This window comes from Mobula hypostoma, chromosome 5, assembly GCF_963921235.1.
Source record: "Mobula hypostoma chromosome 5, sMobHyp1.1, whole genome shotgun sequence".
Taxonomy (NCBI): Eukaryota; Metazoa; Chordata; class Chondrichthyes; order Myliobatiformes; family Myliobatidae; genus Mobula; species Mobula hypostoma.
The window spans coordinates 37,875,960-37,892,117 of NC_086101.1; the positions used below are offsets into that span (position 1 = coordinate 37,875,960).

General features: G+C 44.6%; 1 protein-coding gene across 6 annotated transcripts in view; it reads right to left on the reverse strand.

Annotated features, from left to right (window-relative positions):
* The window catches only part of farp1 (FERM, RhoGEF (ARHGEF) and pleckstrin domain protein 1 (chondrocyte-derived)), a 278,773-nt gene that overhangs the window by 226,820 nt on the left and 35,795 nt on the right, over positions 1-16,158 (reverse strand). For 4 of the 6 annotated variants that reach the window (XM_063048411.1, XM_063048414.1, XM_063048412.1 and 1 more), the window contains exon 2: positions 10,840-11,044. In XM_063048411.1, coding sequence (XP_062904481.1) covers positions 10,840-11,019 — 180 coding nt within the window. In that variant the 5' untranslated portion in view covers positions 11,020-11,044. The remainder of the gene's footprint in view (positions 1-10,839; positions 11,045-16,158) is intronic. The other 2 variants (XM_063048415.1, XM_063048416.1) reach the window with 1 other exon arrangement.

The window sequence follows — 16,158 nt, forward strand, 5'->3', positions numbered from 1 at the left end:
TCACCTCCAGAAAGGACAAAGGCTGTACATTCCAAGCACCAAATAAAGTACAAACTAAAGCAACAATTACTGGATATAGGCTGTGGAAGGAGAGAGAGGGACAGCAAAAGAGACAGAGAAGATATAGAGAGCATTGAGAGAGACGCAGTGTTTATAGAGAGACAGAGAGGGGTACAGACAGAGGTAGAGAGAGGTATACAAAGGGATAGAGGGAGGTACACAGAGAGATAGAGGGAGGTACACAGAGACAGAGGGAGACAGCAATCTCTGCGGATTGCTGATAATATCTCCTCTTCACTGACGACCAACAGGGATGTGTGTTTAGCCCATTGCTGTACTCTCTCTATACCCATGATGGTGTGGCTAGGCATAGCTCAAATACTATCTACAAGTTTGCTGATGATACAACTATTGTTGTAGAATCTCAGATGGAGATGAGAGGGCGTACAGGAGTGACATATACCAACTAGAGGAGTGGGGTCGCAACAATAACCTTGCACTCAACGTCAGTAAGATGAAAAAGCTGATTGTGGACTTCATGAAGGGTGAGACAAAGGAACTCAGAGAGGGAGCAGAAATGGAGAGAGTGAACAGTTTCAAGTTCCTGGGTGTCAAGATCTCTGAGGACCTAACCTGGTCCCGACACATCGATGTAGTTATAAAGAAGGCAAGATAGCAACTATACTTCATTAAGAGTTTGAAGAGATTTGGTATGTCAACAAAAGCACTCAAAAACATCTATAGATGTACTGTGGAGAGCATTCTGACAGGCTGCATCACTGTCTGGTATGGAGGGTGGTGGTGGCTACTGCAAAGGACTGAAAGAAGCCGCAGAGGGTGGTAAATTTAGTCAGCTCCATCTTGGGTACTAGCCTACAAAGGACCCACGACATCTTCAAGGAGTGGTATCCCAGAAAGGCAGCGTTTATTATTAAGGACCTCCAGCACCCAGGACATGCCCTTTTCTCACCGTTACCATCAGGTAGGAGGTATAGAAGCCTGAAGGTACACACTTAGCGATTCAGGAACAGCTTCTTCCCCTCGGCCATCCGATTCCTAAACGGACATTGAACCCGTGAACACTACCTCACTTTTTTAGTATATATCATTTCTGTTTTTGCACAATTTTTAATCTATTCAATGTACATATACTGTAATTTATTTATTTTCCTTTACATTATGTATTATATTGAACTGCGGCTGCGAAGGTAACAAATTTCACGACACATGCCGGTGATAATGAACCCGATTCAGATTCAGAGAGGTAGAGAGAGGGAGAGGTCGAGCACTCAGCAGATCAGGCAGCATCTGGGCAGTGAGAAACAGGTAATGCTTCAATTCCATTAGAACTTCGCTGGGACAGCCAATCACCTGCAGATACCATAAACACAGCTGATGTATATAAAATACCAGTTATAATTAGAAGCTGCCAACGGTTTTAATTATGGATCCAAACTAATAGAACAGACAGTAACAGCACAGGAATATGTCTTGATACGTCTATATGTCCATATCTTCTCATTTATGGCACCTTGTTTGCCTGTCTAAGAGCCTCCAGAATGCTCTGAAAGTCTTTGTTTCCACCACCACTGCTGGCAACACGTTCCACGCACCCACCAGAGTCTGGGTAAAAACTTGCCCCTCACATCTCCTTTGAACTTACCCCTTCTCACCTTAAGTGCCCTCTGGTTCACATTTCAATAGTGGGAGAAAGATCCTGGCTACATTCTCTGTTTATGCTTCTCATGAACAAATAAACCTCTATCAGGTCTGCCCTCAGCCTCTTCCACTCCACAGAAATCTACCCCAAGTTGGTCCAACCTCTCCTTATAAAGAGGTGTCCTCTGTTTGTCCCACGATAAGTCTTACCTCTGCCTTAATCTAGGTAGCATCCTGTTAAACATCTTCTGCACCCTCCCAAAAGCCCAAAATCTTCTTATAATGGGGGCAACCTAAATGATTGCCTCAATGGTAGTTGTCATCCACAACACCACCCATTAGCCTCCATTTGCTACCACTGCCCCTTCCACTTATGGACTTGTACGACAAAAGTAATTCTTTCTCTTGGGAGTACCAACCTCTCATCAGAGCTGGAACCTGTCATTAACCCCAAATGCATCCTGCCTGGGCAACAATACTTTCTAATTTTGTTTTCCCAAGTCAGAAGTATACTCTTCATTCTCATTACCCCTTCCACCAATCCCAGGGGTTACATCACCCACTGTTAATGGATTTTGCACTGTTTCCAAGCTAGCCTTGCCCAAAAGTTGTTGGCAAAGTAGGGACACAAGGGACTGCAGGCGCTGGAATCCGGAGCAACAAACAAGAGGCTGGAGGAACTCAGCAGGTCAGGCAGCATCTGCGGAGGGAAATGAAGAGCTGAAGTTTCAGGTCTAAGATGTCGACTGTCCAATAGGTGCTGCCTGACCCATTGACTTCCTCCAGCTTTTTGCGTGCCATTCAAGAGATGTCAAAGGGCAGATCGAACCTACAAGGAGAGGTTGTACAAATATTGCTGTTTTCTCTAGAGCACCAGAGGCTAAGGGGGAGACTTGATAGCGGTTTATACAACTATGTATAAACATAGTTATAGAGTAGACAGCTGGTGTCCTTTTCCCCCAGGGTCAAAATGTCTAATACCAAAGATTGCTGTTCCTCTCTGCACCTTGTGGAGCAACAGGAGGCAACATTGCTGTTCTGTAACATTTGTCTGCTTTTCACGAGGCCGAGTTGCTAGCTCGATCTCAACCCAGCGTGCACGGTGCCGGTCGGAATCAAACCCAGGACCGCTCACCTTGATGCCCGGTGTGGATGCCACTACACCAATGGCCAGCTGTTAATACTAAAGAGCATGCACTTAAAGTCAGTGGGGGAAAGTCCAAAGGAGATTTGGAGGGTAAGTCTTTTTTTTTAAAAAACAGAGCATGTTGGGTGCCTGGAATGCGTCACCAGAGGTAGTAGTGAAGGCAACTATAACAGAACTATTTAAGAGGATCTTAGACAGGCGTTCGAACCTGCAGAAAATGGAGGGACGTGGCATTGTGTAGGGAGGAAGGATTAGTTTAGTTAGATATTTAATTAGTAATCCTGCACAACTTCATGAGCTAAAGGGCCTTTTCCTGTGCTGTACTGTTCTATGTGTTATGACGAGTCAGCAACAGCTTCACTTAGCCAGCAGACTTTACAGAGGGTCTTAAAGTTGGAGAGCGGGGAGATTGAGAGGGACAGGGAGAGGATTCCAGTGTTGGCAACTGTAGGTTCAGTTTCTGACGCCATCTCGTCATGCTTCACTTCACTTCATCTGCTGCCAAGCTGACTGTTCTCCCCTCGTTTATTCTCTTACACACCCTGTCACACCTCCTCATTCCAGCTTCTGCAAGTCACCAAGTGAACACAAACCTTTCTCTCAGGACGTCCCTACGACAGAGAATGACTTCCAACCGATATGTTTAACACCGCTTATAATTAAAAACTGCCAACCACTCTAACTACACACCCAAACTAATGGCTGACCTTAAGATAGTTATCCAACACCACCCTGTAGGTTCTGATTTCTAAAAATGTCTTTTCTATTGGAGATTTTCATTCTTGGCATTTTGACAAATTCCACAATCAAAGCTGCAATTTTGAAACCTTTAATTTATGGGGCAGAGTCTCACAGGACAGAGCACCCCATCTGTTACAATCTTCTCACCTCAGGCCTGTTTGAATTTTCACCTTCACTTTTATGGCTTAGTTACCTCTCTGCACCTTGTGGCACATTGGGTGGCAACCGTGCCATTTCTGTTGCGTTTCTCGGTTTTTTTTTTACGAGGCCGAGTTGCTAGCTCGCCACGCAACCAAGCACAGATGGAAAGCATGCAAGGAGCCGGCCGGATTCGAACCCGAGACCACTGGCCTCAAAGTCCGGTGCAGGTGCCACCGCCTGGCCAATGGCTCGGTTAGCAGATGGGGCCAGACCGCCATCACTGGAGATTGTGAAAACTCCACACGGACCGCGAGGGAGGGCAGGATCGAATCCAGGTCACTAGAGTGGTGAGGCAGCACCCCTACTAGCTGAGGCCACCGAAATAGAAAATTAAATCAAGACAAAGGGAGCTGGAAGCAGACATGAAAATAACCTCAAAGCAGTGGAATCGTGGTCCACAAATCAAACGGCATTGGCAGCAAGCCAGCTAGTCCCTTCCACTGTACTTCAATGTTAAACTTTAAATTAAGGGGTGTCTTGGGAACACCAGGCTCTGAATTGAGTGCACTCAAACTCCCAGGGCATGAACTGGGAGTCCAAATTTAGCTTTTCAAGTTAAGCCACAAAATTACTACTACGGAAATATCTTTGATGGATCTTGTCCGTTTCCAATTATGAAAGGAGGGGTTTTGGACGAAACGCTATTGCAAGCTCCCATTGGAGCCTAGTGGGGAACTGTCGGGAAGGCTAATCCAAGGGAGTGTGCCAGCGGAGTAGGGTGGGGCTGACCAAAGGATCTGCTCTTTGTGAACACCGCTGAAAGATTTGGTGAGAGGTGGTGTGAGCACAAAGCCAGTCGGTGGTGAGGGGCAACATACACGCACAAAATGCAAGCCAGGCAGCATCTATTGAGGGAAATGAAGGGGAGACACTTCAAGCTGAGTCCCTTCAACAGTTCTGGAAAGGAAGAGGGCAGAAGCCAGCACTAAAAGCTGGGTGCGGAGGGGAGGATCACAAGCTGAAGGGTGATAGGTGAATCCAAGTGAGAGGGGCTTCTGAAGGTAAGAGAAGGGCTGCAAGGCCCAGCAGAATGAGGAAAAACAAAGATGGTGGGAGGGGGAGAAAACAGAGGAGAGTGGTTACTGGAAGTCAGAGAAATTATGTTCATGCCATCAACATCAAGTAAAACTTATTACCAAAGTACACATTTGTTACCTTGTACTACCTTGACATTCATTTACTTGTAGGCATTTAGAGAGAAAAAAAGAAATTCAATAAGATTTTATGAAAAGCTATAAACAGACAAAGTCCGACAAATGACCAATGTGAAAACGAAAACAAACTGTGCATCCCAAACTATATCATGTTTAAATTTAGAAAAACTCAGAAGCGTCATTTTTGATCCCTCGGTTAAATTTGAAGAGACTTGGAAGCCATTTATTCAACATTTTCATATGATGTAGTTTGACCTTTTCCGAATCCTTTTTATTAACTTAGAATATATGAATAGCGGAGCGGAGTTGACGACATTAATGAATGTATTTGATCTAATATATTGGTTCACCCCTGTTTTGTTCTGTTTGTTATTTTTTGGTTTTGGGGGTTTTTTTCTTTGTGATATCCTTTTCTTTTTATTTCTTTTCCCTTCGTGATTAATTATATTAAGAGTTTGGAAGTCTATTACACTTGCACTATTTGTAGTTTCTCTTGTATATGTTTACTACCAATAATGTAATTCCAATCTCTTTATATCACTATTGTTATTATGTTTATGAACTTGAAAACTAATAAAAAGATTTAAAAAAAGAAAGAACTGTGCAGAAAAGAAAAATAAATTAATAGATAATACTGAGAACATGAGTGGCTGAGTCCGTGACAATGACTCTGTAGACTGTGAAATCAATTCAGAGGTTCGGCGAGTGAAGTCATTCACGCTGGTTGAAATAGGTGGTGTTGCTCCTCTAAACCACATTCTGGTACCATTCCTCTTCCTCTCCCGCACCGTCACGACCTGCCCATCATCCACACCTTCCTCCTTTCCGTTCCCCAGTTCTCCATGGCCCATTGTCATCTCCCATCAGATTCCTTCCTCTTCAGCCATTTACCCTTTCCAGCCATCTCCTCCCAGCTTCTCGCATCATCTCCCCTCCCCCAGCCACCCACCGTCCCCCTCACCTTGTCTCAGCCATCACGAGCCAGCTTCTACTCCTTCCCACCACCTTCCTATTATGGCTTCTGCCCCCTTCCTTTCTAGCCCCGATGAATAGTCTCAGCCTGGAACATCAACTGTCATTCCCCTCCATAGATGCTGCCCGACCTGCCGAGTTCCGGCAGCATTGTGTGGGTCTGTGAGGTCTACTTGGGGCTTCAGTTTGACTATTCAGCCTGAAGATGTTCAGCCTACAGTGCAGCACTTCCTCAGTGCCAATAAACCTCCAGCACTGCCTGAGCAGCTGAAGAGCCCCAGGACAAATCACAGTTCAAAAGCACCTAGAAACAGTTCCCAGTACTGTTATCACCACTATGCCCACTTCAGGATCTACGATTAATCTAGTATTACAGTGGCTGCCCCAGCACTACCAATTTCCCCCGGGATCAATAAAGTATGACTATGACTGTGACATTACAACAGAGAAATAACCCCATAAACACATCTCCTGAGCCACAAATAACTTCTCCCCACAGTTTCTAGCTTCCTGTTTCTCCACAGAGTTCCCAACAGCAGCCTATCTCCAACCATTGTAGAACACAGGCATCCACCTTACCGAACAGGTTTTCCCACCACCCACTTCTCTGCCACACATTCCAGACGTAATAAATACCTTGTGTCTAGCCAAGGGCTGCGGGCTACATTGCACTGACTTATCACTACTGGGATTTCAATTAGTCCCAGGTTGCAAGATGAAAGATCTGTAAATCCTGTTTCTAAACCAGCTGTTGGAGGAGTTGTGCTTTTCAGTGTAAATTGTATTATTATTATCAAGTGTACTTTGTCCACATAAAGTTTTTCTATTGTAAATAATAGTAAATATTCGGACCTGCCTCTCGGTTTTTTTGTACTACCTTACTTTCCCTTTTCTATTTTCTATTTATTAATTATAATTTAAATTTTTAATATTTACTATTGATTTGTAATCCAGGGAGCACAAAGAGCAGAATCAAGTATCGCTGTGATGATTGTACACTCTAGTATCAATTGTTTGGCGACAATAAAGTATAAAATTTTATTGCTGTATTTCTTTGTTCCCCCCATGTAAATGCCTGCAAGAAAATGATTCTCAAGGTAGTATATGTTAACATACTGCATATATATAGTACTTTAATAATAAATTTACTTCGAAATTTACCAAGGTACAGTGAAAATCTTGTATTGCATGCTGTCCCTTCAGATCAATTCATCACAATACTTTGAGGTAGTAAAAATTAGAATAATAGAATGCAAAAAAGGATAAAGCAATAACAAAGCGCAGAATAAAGTGGACAGCTACAGAGAAAGTGCAGTGCAGGCAGACACAAGTTGCAAGATTTAGAGGTCAAAAGTCCAACTTATTGTACTGGGGAACCATTCATTTTTCTGATAACAGCAGGGTCCTTGAACCTGTTTCTACATGCTTTCAGGCTTTTGCATCTTCTGCTGATGGGAGAGGGGAGAGGGGAGAGGAAAGAATGCCCACGGTGGGAGTGGAGTGGTGTAGAATGTGACAGGTTAAGGAGCATGTTTAAGGTCCCACAGCACGAGGTCCAAGCTGGGAAACCAGTCACTCTCCACTGCCGTGATGGGTCGTCACTGACCCCTCAATCATTAATGATGTTTCACACTCCACAGATGCCCCCTCACCCAAATATTGATGGACTTTCGACCTCACAGTCCACCTCATCGTGGCCCTTGCACCTCGCTGCCTGCCTGCACTGCACGTCCTCTGCAACTGTCACACTTCATGCTATATTCAGTCTCTGTTTTCCCTTGTACCACCTCAATGTACTGATGTGTGACATTATCTGAATGGATGACATGCAAAACAAAGACTTGCACTGTACTTTGGTAGCAAAATAAACTAGCCACCAATTAATTCAACCATTTCAGATGGAGATACAAGGTTAGAGAATTTTCCAGAGTATGGACAATTCGCTAATTTCATCTTTACCTGTAATTTTCCACCTGTCTGAATCTCAAGATTCCAACCTCTTGAAAGTTTCCAGATATAATCCCAACCCTCCCCTACCCCACTGGCAGACTAGATCCCAACCCCTGAAATTCAAACAAGATGCTCTCTAAAACCTGTCTTTCCCCAAGATGGTGGTTTTTGTTCCCAACACCTCTAGCATGGCAGGCTATTACAGATGTTGAACGACGCTCCATAGAGACAACTCGTAAATAGAACTAAGCTCAAACCACACAAATAATTGAAGCTCTCCTTCCTTCCCTACCTGGTCTTGGTTTGGCCAATATTCTGCAAACCACAACTTGCCCACCTCCCTCATTCCAGCTCCCCAACAGTTCTCTTTTGTGCCAGTTCCCATAACTCTCATGGGATCTTTCAAAAACTTGTACTTGCCTTTATTAGTTGAAGTGCTGAGTTCAAGAGTTATAAAGTTCTGTTGCTGCTTTATAAACTCTGGTTAGACTGTGTCTGGAGTATTGTATTCATATCTGGTTTCTCCATTGCAGGGAGAACGTGGAGGCTTTGGAGAGGCTTTATTGGGATGCCACTTTGATTAGAGGGCATGCTATACAAGGAGATGCTAGACAAACCTGGACTGTTTCCTCCGGAGGCTGAGGAGAGATCTGATAGAGGTTTATAACATTATAAGAGGCACGAATCAACATTCCTCCGTCATCACTGAGATGTCTCCTGGAACTCCCACCACACCAGTACCTCCACCTGAAGGACTGCAGCAGTTCTAGAGGGCAGCTCCCCCACCATCTTCTAAAGGCCATGTTTCTCATAGAATCAAAATGCTTAACACTAGAAGGCACGCACTTAGCGTGAGAAGAGGCAAGTTCAAAGGAGATGTATGGGCACGTTTTCCCCACACAGAAAGTGGTAGGGGGGTGGAATGCACCGCCAGGGGTGGTGATAGAGCCGGATACAACAGAGGTGTTTATGAGGCTTTTAGATAGGTACGTAAATGTGTGGAGAATGGAGGATATGTATAACGTGCAGGCAGAAGGGATTAGTTTATCTGGGCATTAGTCACTAGTTTAAGCAGTTCTACATTCTATCTACTTCTTTAAATATACATAATGGTACAAACGTCACAACCCTTGAAAAAGGTAGAGAATTCCAGATACTTCCCTCTCTCTGCGAGTACTTCCTGCGTACTTCACTTTTAAATGATCACTTAACTACAGAAACCAGCCTCCCCTCCATGGACTCTGTCTATACCTCTTGTGGCATAATCAAAGACCCTGCCTACTCCAGACATTCTCTCTCCTATCGGGCAAAAGATACAAAGGCCTAAAAGTGCACACCACCGGACTCAACAACTTCCATCCCACAGTTAAAAGACTATTGAATGGTTCCCCAATACAACAAGATAGATTTTTACGTCACAATCTACCTTGTTATGGCCTTGCACCTTTTATTGTCTGCCAGAACTGCACTTTCTATATTGCTGTTGCACTTTATTTTGTATTGTTATTGTTTTACCTTATTCTATATCAATGCCCTGTTGTAATGAATAGATCTGTTTGAACAGTATGGGAGACCAGCTTTTCACTGTACCTCTGTAGTTGTGACAATAACAAACCAACACTAATAACTATGGCCCCTTCTTCAAGATGCTCACAGAGAATGGCCCCTCACAGACCACGTCCAATATGTTCATGAAGCTGCTATTTACATTAACTCCCTGTACCAGCACTTGGTCCTTAGTGATTCAAGTGCTTGCTTAGCTATCTTTGTGAAGTGGAAGTAGAGAACTGGATTCACGATCAGATTCATCAATTTCAGATAAGCATCTAATCCAGTTTGTGATTCTCAGTTCCAGCATGTTCTCCATCCTATCACCTCTTCTGGTAACTTCACACTTTACCTACCTCCTCGTATTTATGTCTTCCCCAGATCTGCCATCTACTACTAACCTTCAAAACCCACCATTTCATTCTCCTCTCACCTGCGCTTTGACACAAACCTTCCCTGCTGCTCCCTGTCCTTCTGCCATTTACAAACCTTTGAGTTTATTTTCTAACGATTCTCACTTCTGGTAAAACTGAAGTAGCAGGATACTGGCCCCATGTCCTTGCTCCATCACTCACTAAGCACCACTTCTATGAAAAATATTCCTAGATACCCTTAATACCAAAAATCTTCCAACATCTGTTTGGATACATTCAGCTGCTGAGCCTCCAGCACCTTTGGGTACAGAAGTCCAAGAGGAAAGTGCACTACAAAATACTGCAAAGATTTCTGAGTTACTCCAGACCAAATCCACAGCCTCTGTCACTAGGGACGACAGGAGAACTGCAGGCTCCCCTCCCAGTTACACACCTTGCTGGCTAGGGAATACATCAACATTCCTCCCTCATTGCTGGAAAGTCTCGTGGAAATCCCACTCCATCAGCACCTTCACCAGAAGGACTGCAAAGGTTCAAGAGGGCAGCTCCCAACCATCTCCTCAAGGGCAACCAGGGACACTGTGCCTCCTACAGCCTAACAATGAACAGTCTCACTGAGGGGAGAAAAAGACAATTATAGATTGCAACTAACCACAGCAAGAGATCAGTATCTCCAATACCGAAAGACACAACAGTAAATCAAAATGGTTCCACAAGACTGCAACGTGAACCATAGGACAGCTGCTGGGGGACTAGGGGGTGGTGCTCCACTGTTCTACTTCTTGTGGTCATATTGGCATCCACACCTTCACCTTCCTACTCCAAGAAGCCTTCTTGGGAATGTAACACAGATAACACTGTTAATGTCTTGTTGACAAGTTGAAATGCAAACAACCGCTCACTTCTTCAAGACAGGCAGCACACAAAGACCCGCGGAAAGCAGCCAGCAACAAGGGGCAGCTTCAGAATGCTCCACAACCCAGCAGGACATAGCAACGCATCAAGAAATATTCGGCACAACTTGGCAATGAAGAGGAGGGGCAGGAACATGAGTCCCACTCCCTGAGGGGAGGGTTTGAGTGTTTAACCTTACCGGAACTTCGTGCACCTCCTGGGTGTCATCCAGCATCTGAACCTTGATGGGGACGAGTTTGCCAGAGGGAGAGTTGGGTGGTTTCTGCCCTGGTTCCAAGGTGCTGATGCCAGTGGTCTCCTGTCCCAGACGGATACCGGGACTCTGAAGCGGTTGGTGGGTCAGTTCCACGTCCGCCATGCTTCCAGTTCCAGTGCCCACACTACTGTGAAGGAAGACATAAAACATAAGTCACATGAGCAGAATAAGGCCATTCAGCCCATCATTTCTTCTCCATCATTGGATCATAGCGGATTTATTTTGCCTCTCAACCCCATTCTCCTGCTTTCTCTCAGTAACGTCTGATACTAATCAAGAACCTATCAACTTCCGCTTTAAATACATCCAATGATTTGGCTTTTACAGCCATCTGTTGCAATGAATTCCACAGATTTATCACCCTCTGGCTAAAGAAATTCCTCATTACTTCTGTTCTAACAGGACATCTTTCTATTCGGAGGCTGTGTTGTCTGATCCTAGTCTCTCACACGATTGGAAACATTGTCTCCATGCCCACTCTATCTAGGCCTTTCAAAAGAGCAAGGAGCACTTTCACCACACAGACTACCAGGGGCAATGAGTAAGGGCTTGAAGCAGCAACCCCAGGAATAAATGGAAGCTGAAAGAGGGTATAGACACTGAGCATCTTGCTGTTGAACTGTGGAACTCACCGACACAGCAGGCAGACACAAATGGTTATGACAGTGGTGGACACAAAACATTTCACTACAGTATTCAACACCACAAGCCATTTAGACCCCCAGCCTTCTGCCAGTTTCTGCCCCACCATGGCCTTCTCCTAACCCCAGTCAGTACCTCCTGTTCCTTTCTCAGTCACATGCGTGCAGTTCCCCTTTACCGCTCGATTTTTGCCCTCGGCCCTTCTCTGTGAAGTTTCAGAGTCACAGCATTAAAACAGGTCCTTCAGACACAAAGTCTCCACCGACTACCAAGTACCCACACAGAATCAGAATCAGGGCTTATTATCACTAACATATGTCATGAAACATGATGTTTTGAGGCAGCAGAACAGTGAAAGACATAAAAATGACTACAAGTTACAATCAGTCAATACATAGATAAATAAATAATGCAAGTGAGCAATAGCAAGGTTGGCTTCATGGACCATTCAGAAATCTGATGGCAGTGGGGTGGGGAAGAAGCTGTTCCTAAAATATTGAGTGTGGGTCTTCAGGCTCCTGCACTCCTTCCCAATTGGTAATAATGAGAAGAGGATGTCTCGTATGTCCTGGACAATGAGGGTCCTCAGTGATGCTGCTTTTTTACACAAGGCCCTTCTAGTTCTCTAGGCGACCTCCTTCAGCCAGTGTCCTCTGACCACTGAACCTCCTGCCAGAGGAAATACTCTTCCTCCTCAATCCAGCAAAATCCCTCAACAGCTTGAAGACCACTTATAAATCTTCCCTTACCCTTCTGTCCTCCGATTAGAACAACACCCAGTATCTCCAGCCTCTCTGGAACTGCAAAGGGAACAAGAAAGATTCCAGCTACAATTCCCACAATAAAGATGTGCCTTTAAGAACTGCTGAAGTTGTCCTTGTGACAACTCCTAAATTTTGTTCTCGTTTGCCTAACAGTTCAATTGGTTTTGTGTTCTGTTTATTTAGCAGTGGTTCTCCTGATACCTAAAGGAATAAAAGAATAGTCAATGGGCCGACAAAGGATTCAACAACATAATCTCGTCAGACCATCCAGGATAAATCGAACTGCACTGGCGATTTTCTTTGTTTCACATTGGTTCTTGTGACGTGGTACAGTACTGGTTACAGAGAATCTCGTGGGGGAAATGATTAACAGAAAGGCTGTTTTAACACATGCAGCCATTTGTAAAGCGGAGCTTTAAGGAAGAACAGAAAATCTTCCTTTGTGTCTTTCCCTGAATTTCCAGCATCTGCAGAATCTCTTCTATTTATAATCTTCCTCCAAAAGCAGGCAATGAAAAAGCAGATTATCATTCCCTGCCAACGAGTGTTAGTTACCAGGATCTGGTGTTTACTGCTTTACCTGTGCATGCCCTGCCCAACATTAAACCCACAATTTATACCATAAAACAAATAAAGCTCATCTTGTTATAATCACACTGCAGCACAGCTGTGCACAAATCAATTGCCGTGTTCTCTACGTGACAACCATACTTGTCCTTCAAGCAACCACCAAGTGCGTTGGGAAGATTTGAGATAATTGTCAAAGGGACAATTTCATAGAAACATAGAAAACCTATAGCACAATACAGGCCCTTTGGCCCACAAAGTTGTGCCAAACATGTCCCTACCTTAGAAATTACTAGGCTTACCCATAGCCCTCTATTTTGCTAAGCTCCATGTACCTATCCTAAAGTCTCCTAAAAGACCCTATCGTATCTGCCTCCACCAGCATTGCCGGCAGCCCATTCCACGCACTCACCACTCTCTGTGAAAAAAACTTACTCCTGACATCTCCTCTGTACCTACTCCCCAGCACCTTAAACCTGTGTCCTCTTGTGGCAACCAATTTAGCCCTGGGAAAAAGCCTCTGACTATCCACATGATCAATGCCTCTCATCATCTTATACACCTCTAATCCTCCGTCGCTCCAAGGAGAAAAGGCAGAGTTCACTCAACCTGTATTCATAAGGCATGCTCCCCAATCCAGGGAACATCCTTGTAAATCTCCTCTGCACCCTTTCTATGGCTTCCACATCCTTCCTGTAGTGAGGCGACCAGAACTGAGCACAGTACTCCAAGTGGGGTCTGACCAGGGTCCTATATAGCTGCAACATTACCTCTCGGCTCCTAAATTCAATTCCACGATTAACCTTTGTGTCATCAGCAAACTTACTAATCCATCCCTCCACCTCCTCATCCAAGGAAATTTATAAAAATCACGAAGAGTCAGGGTCCCAGAACAGATCCCCAAGGCACTCCACTGGTCACCGACCTCCATGCAGAAAATGACCCATCTACAACCACTCTTTGCCTTCTGTGGGCAAGCCAGTTCTGGATCCACAAAGCAATGTCCCCTTGGATCCCATACCTCCTTACTTTCTCAATAAGCCTTGCATGGGTACCTTATCAAATACCTTGCTGAAATCCATATACACTACATCTACTGCTCTCTACCTTCATCACTGTGTTTAGTCACATCCTCAAAAAATTCAATCAGGCTCATAAGGCACGACCTGCCCTTGACAAAACCATGCTGCCTATTCCTAATCATATTATACCTCTCCAAATGTCCATAAATCCTGCCTCTCAGGATCTTCTCCATCAACTTATCAACCACTGAAGTAAGACTCACTGGTCTATAATTTCCTGGGCTATCTCCACTCAATTCTTGAATAAAGGAACAACATCTGCAACCCTCCAATCCTCTGGAACCTCTCCTGTCCCTAATGATGATGCAAAGGTCAGCAATCTCCTCCCTCGCCTCTCACAGTAGCCTGGGGTACAGCTCATCCAGTCCTAGCGACTTACCGAACTTGATGCTTTCCAAAAGCTCCAGCACATCCTCTTTCTTAACATCTACATGCTCAAGCTTTTCAGTCCGCTGCAAGTCATCACTACAATCACCAAGATCCTTTTCCACAGTGAACACTGAAGTAAAGTATTCATTAAATACCTCTGCTATTTCCTCCATTCCATACATACTTTCCCAATATCACACTTGATAGGTCCTATTCTTTCACGTCTTATGCTCTTGCTCTTCACATACCTGTAGAATGCCTTGAGGTTTTCCTTAATCCTGCCCGCCAAGGCCTTATCATGGCCCCTTCTAGCTCTCCTAATTTCCTTCTTAAGCTCCTTCCAGTTAGCCTTATAATCTTCTAGATCTCTAACATTACCTAGCTCTCTGAACCTTTTGTAAGCTTTTCTTTTCTTCTTGACCAGAATTATTACAGCCTTTGTACACCACGGTTCCTGCACCCTACCATAACTTCCCTGTCTCATTGGAACGTACCTATGCAGAACTCCACACAAATATCCCCTGAACATTTCCCACATTTCTTCCGTACTTTTCCCTAAGAACATCTGTTCCCAATTTAAGCTTCCAATTTCCTGCCTGATAGCCTCATGATTCCCCTTACTCCAATTAAACGCTTTTCTAACTTGTCTGTTCCTATCCCTCTCCAATGCTGTAGTAAAGGAGATAGAATTGTGATCACTATCTCCAAAATGCTCTCCCACTGAGAGATCTGACACCTGACCAGTTTCATTTCCCAATAACAAATCAAGTACAATCTTGTAGGCTCAGCTGTATAACATTGTGTCAAGAAACCTTCCTGAACACACCTAACAAACTCCACCCCATCAAAACCCCTTGCTCTACGGAGATGCCAATCGATATTTAGGAAATTAAAATCTCCCATCACGACAACTCTGTTATTATTACACCTTTCCAGGATCTGTTTCCCTATCTGCTCCTCAATATCCCTGTTACTAATGGGTGGCCTATAAAAAACACCCAGTAAAGTTATTGACCCCTTCCTGTTCCCAACCTCCACCCACAGAGACTCTGTAGACAACCCTTCCATGGCGTCCACCTTTTCTGCAGCCATGACACTATCTCTGATCAACAGTGCCACTCCCCCACCTCTTTTGCCTCCCTCCCTGTCCTTTCTGAAACATCTAAAACCTGGCACTTGAAGTAACAATTCCTGTCCCTGAGTCATCCAAGTCTCTGTAATGGCCACTACTTCATAGCTCCAAGTATTGATCCACGCTCTAAGCTCATCCGCTTTGTTTACAATACTCCTTGCGTTAAAATGGACACATCTCAAATCATCGGTCTGAGCGCGTCCCTTCTCTATCACCCACCTATCCTCCCTATCGCACTGTCTACAAGCTTTCTCTATTTGTGAGCCAACCACCTCTTCCTCCATCTCTTCAGTTCGGTTCCCATCCCCCAACAATTCTAGTTTAAACTCTCCCCTGTAGCCTTAGCAAACCTCCCCGCCAGAATATCGGTCCCCCTGGGATTTAAGTGCAACCCGTCCTTTTTGTACAGGTCACTCCTGCCCCAAAAGAGGTCCCAATGATCCAGAAATCTGAATCCCTGCCCCCACTCCAATCCCTCAGCCACACATTTATCCTCCACCTCATTCTATTCCTACTCTCACTGTCACATGGCACAGGCAGTAATCCCGAGATTACTACCTTTGAGGTCCTGCTTCGCAACTTCCTTCCTAACTCCCTGTAGTCTTTTTTCAGGACCTCTTCCCTTTTCCTACCTTTGTCATTGGTACCAATATGTACCACGACCTCTGGCTGTTCTCCCTCCCAC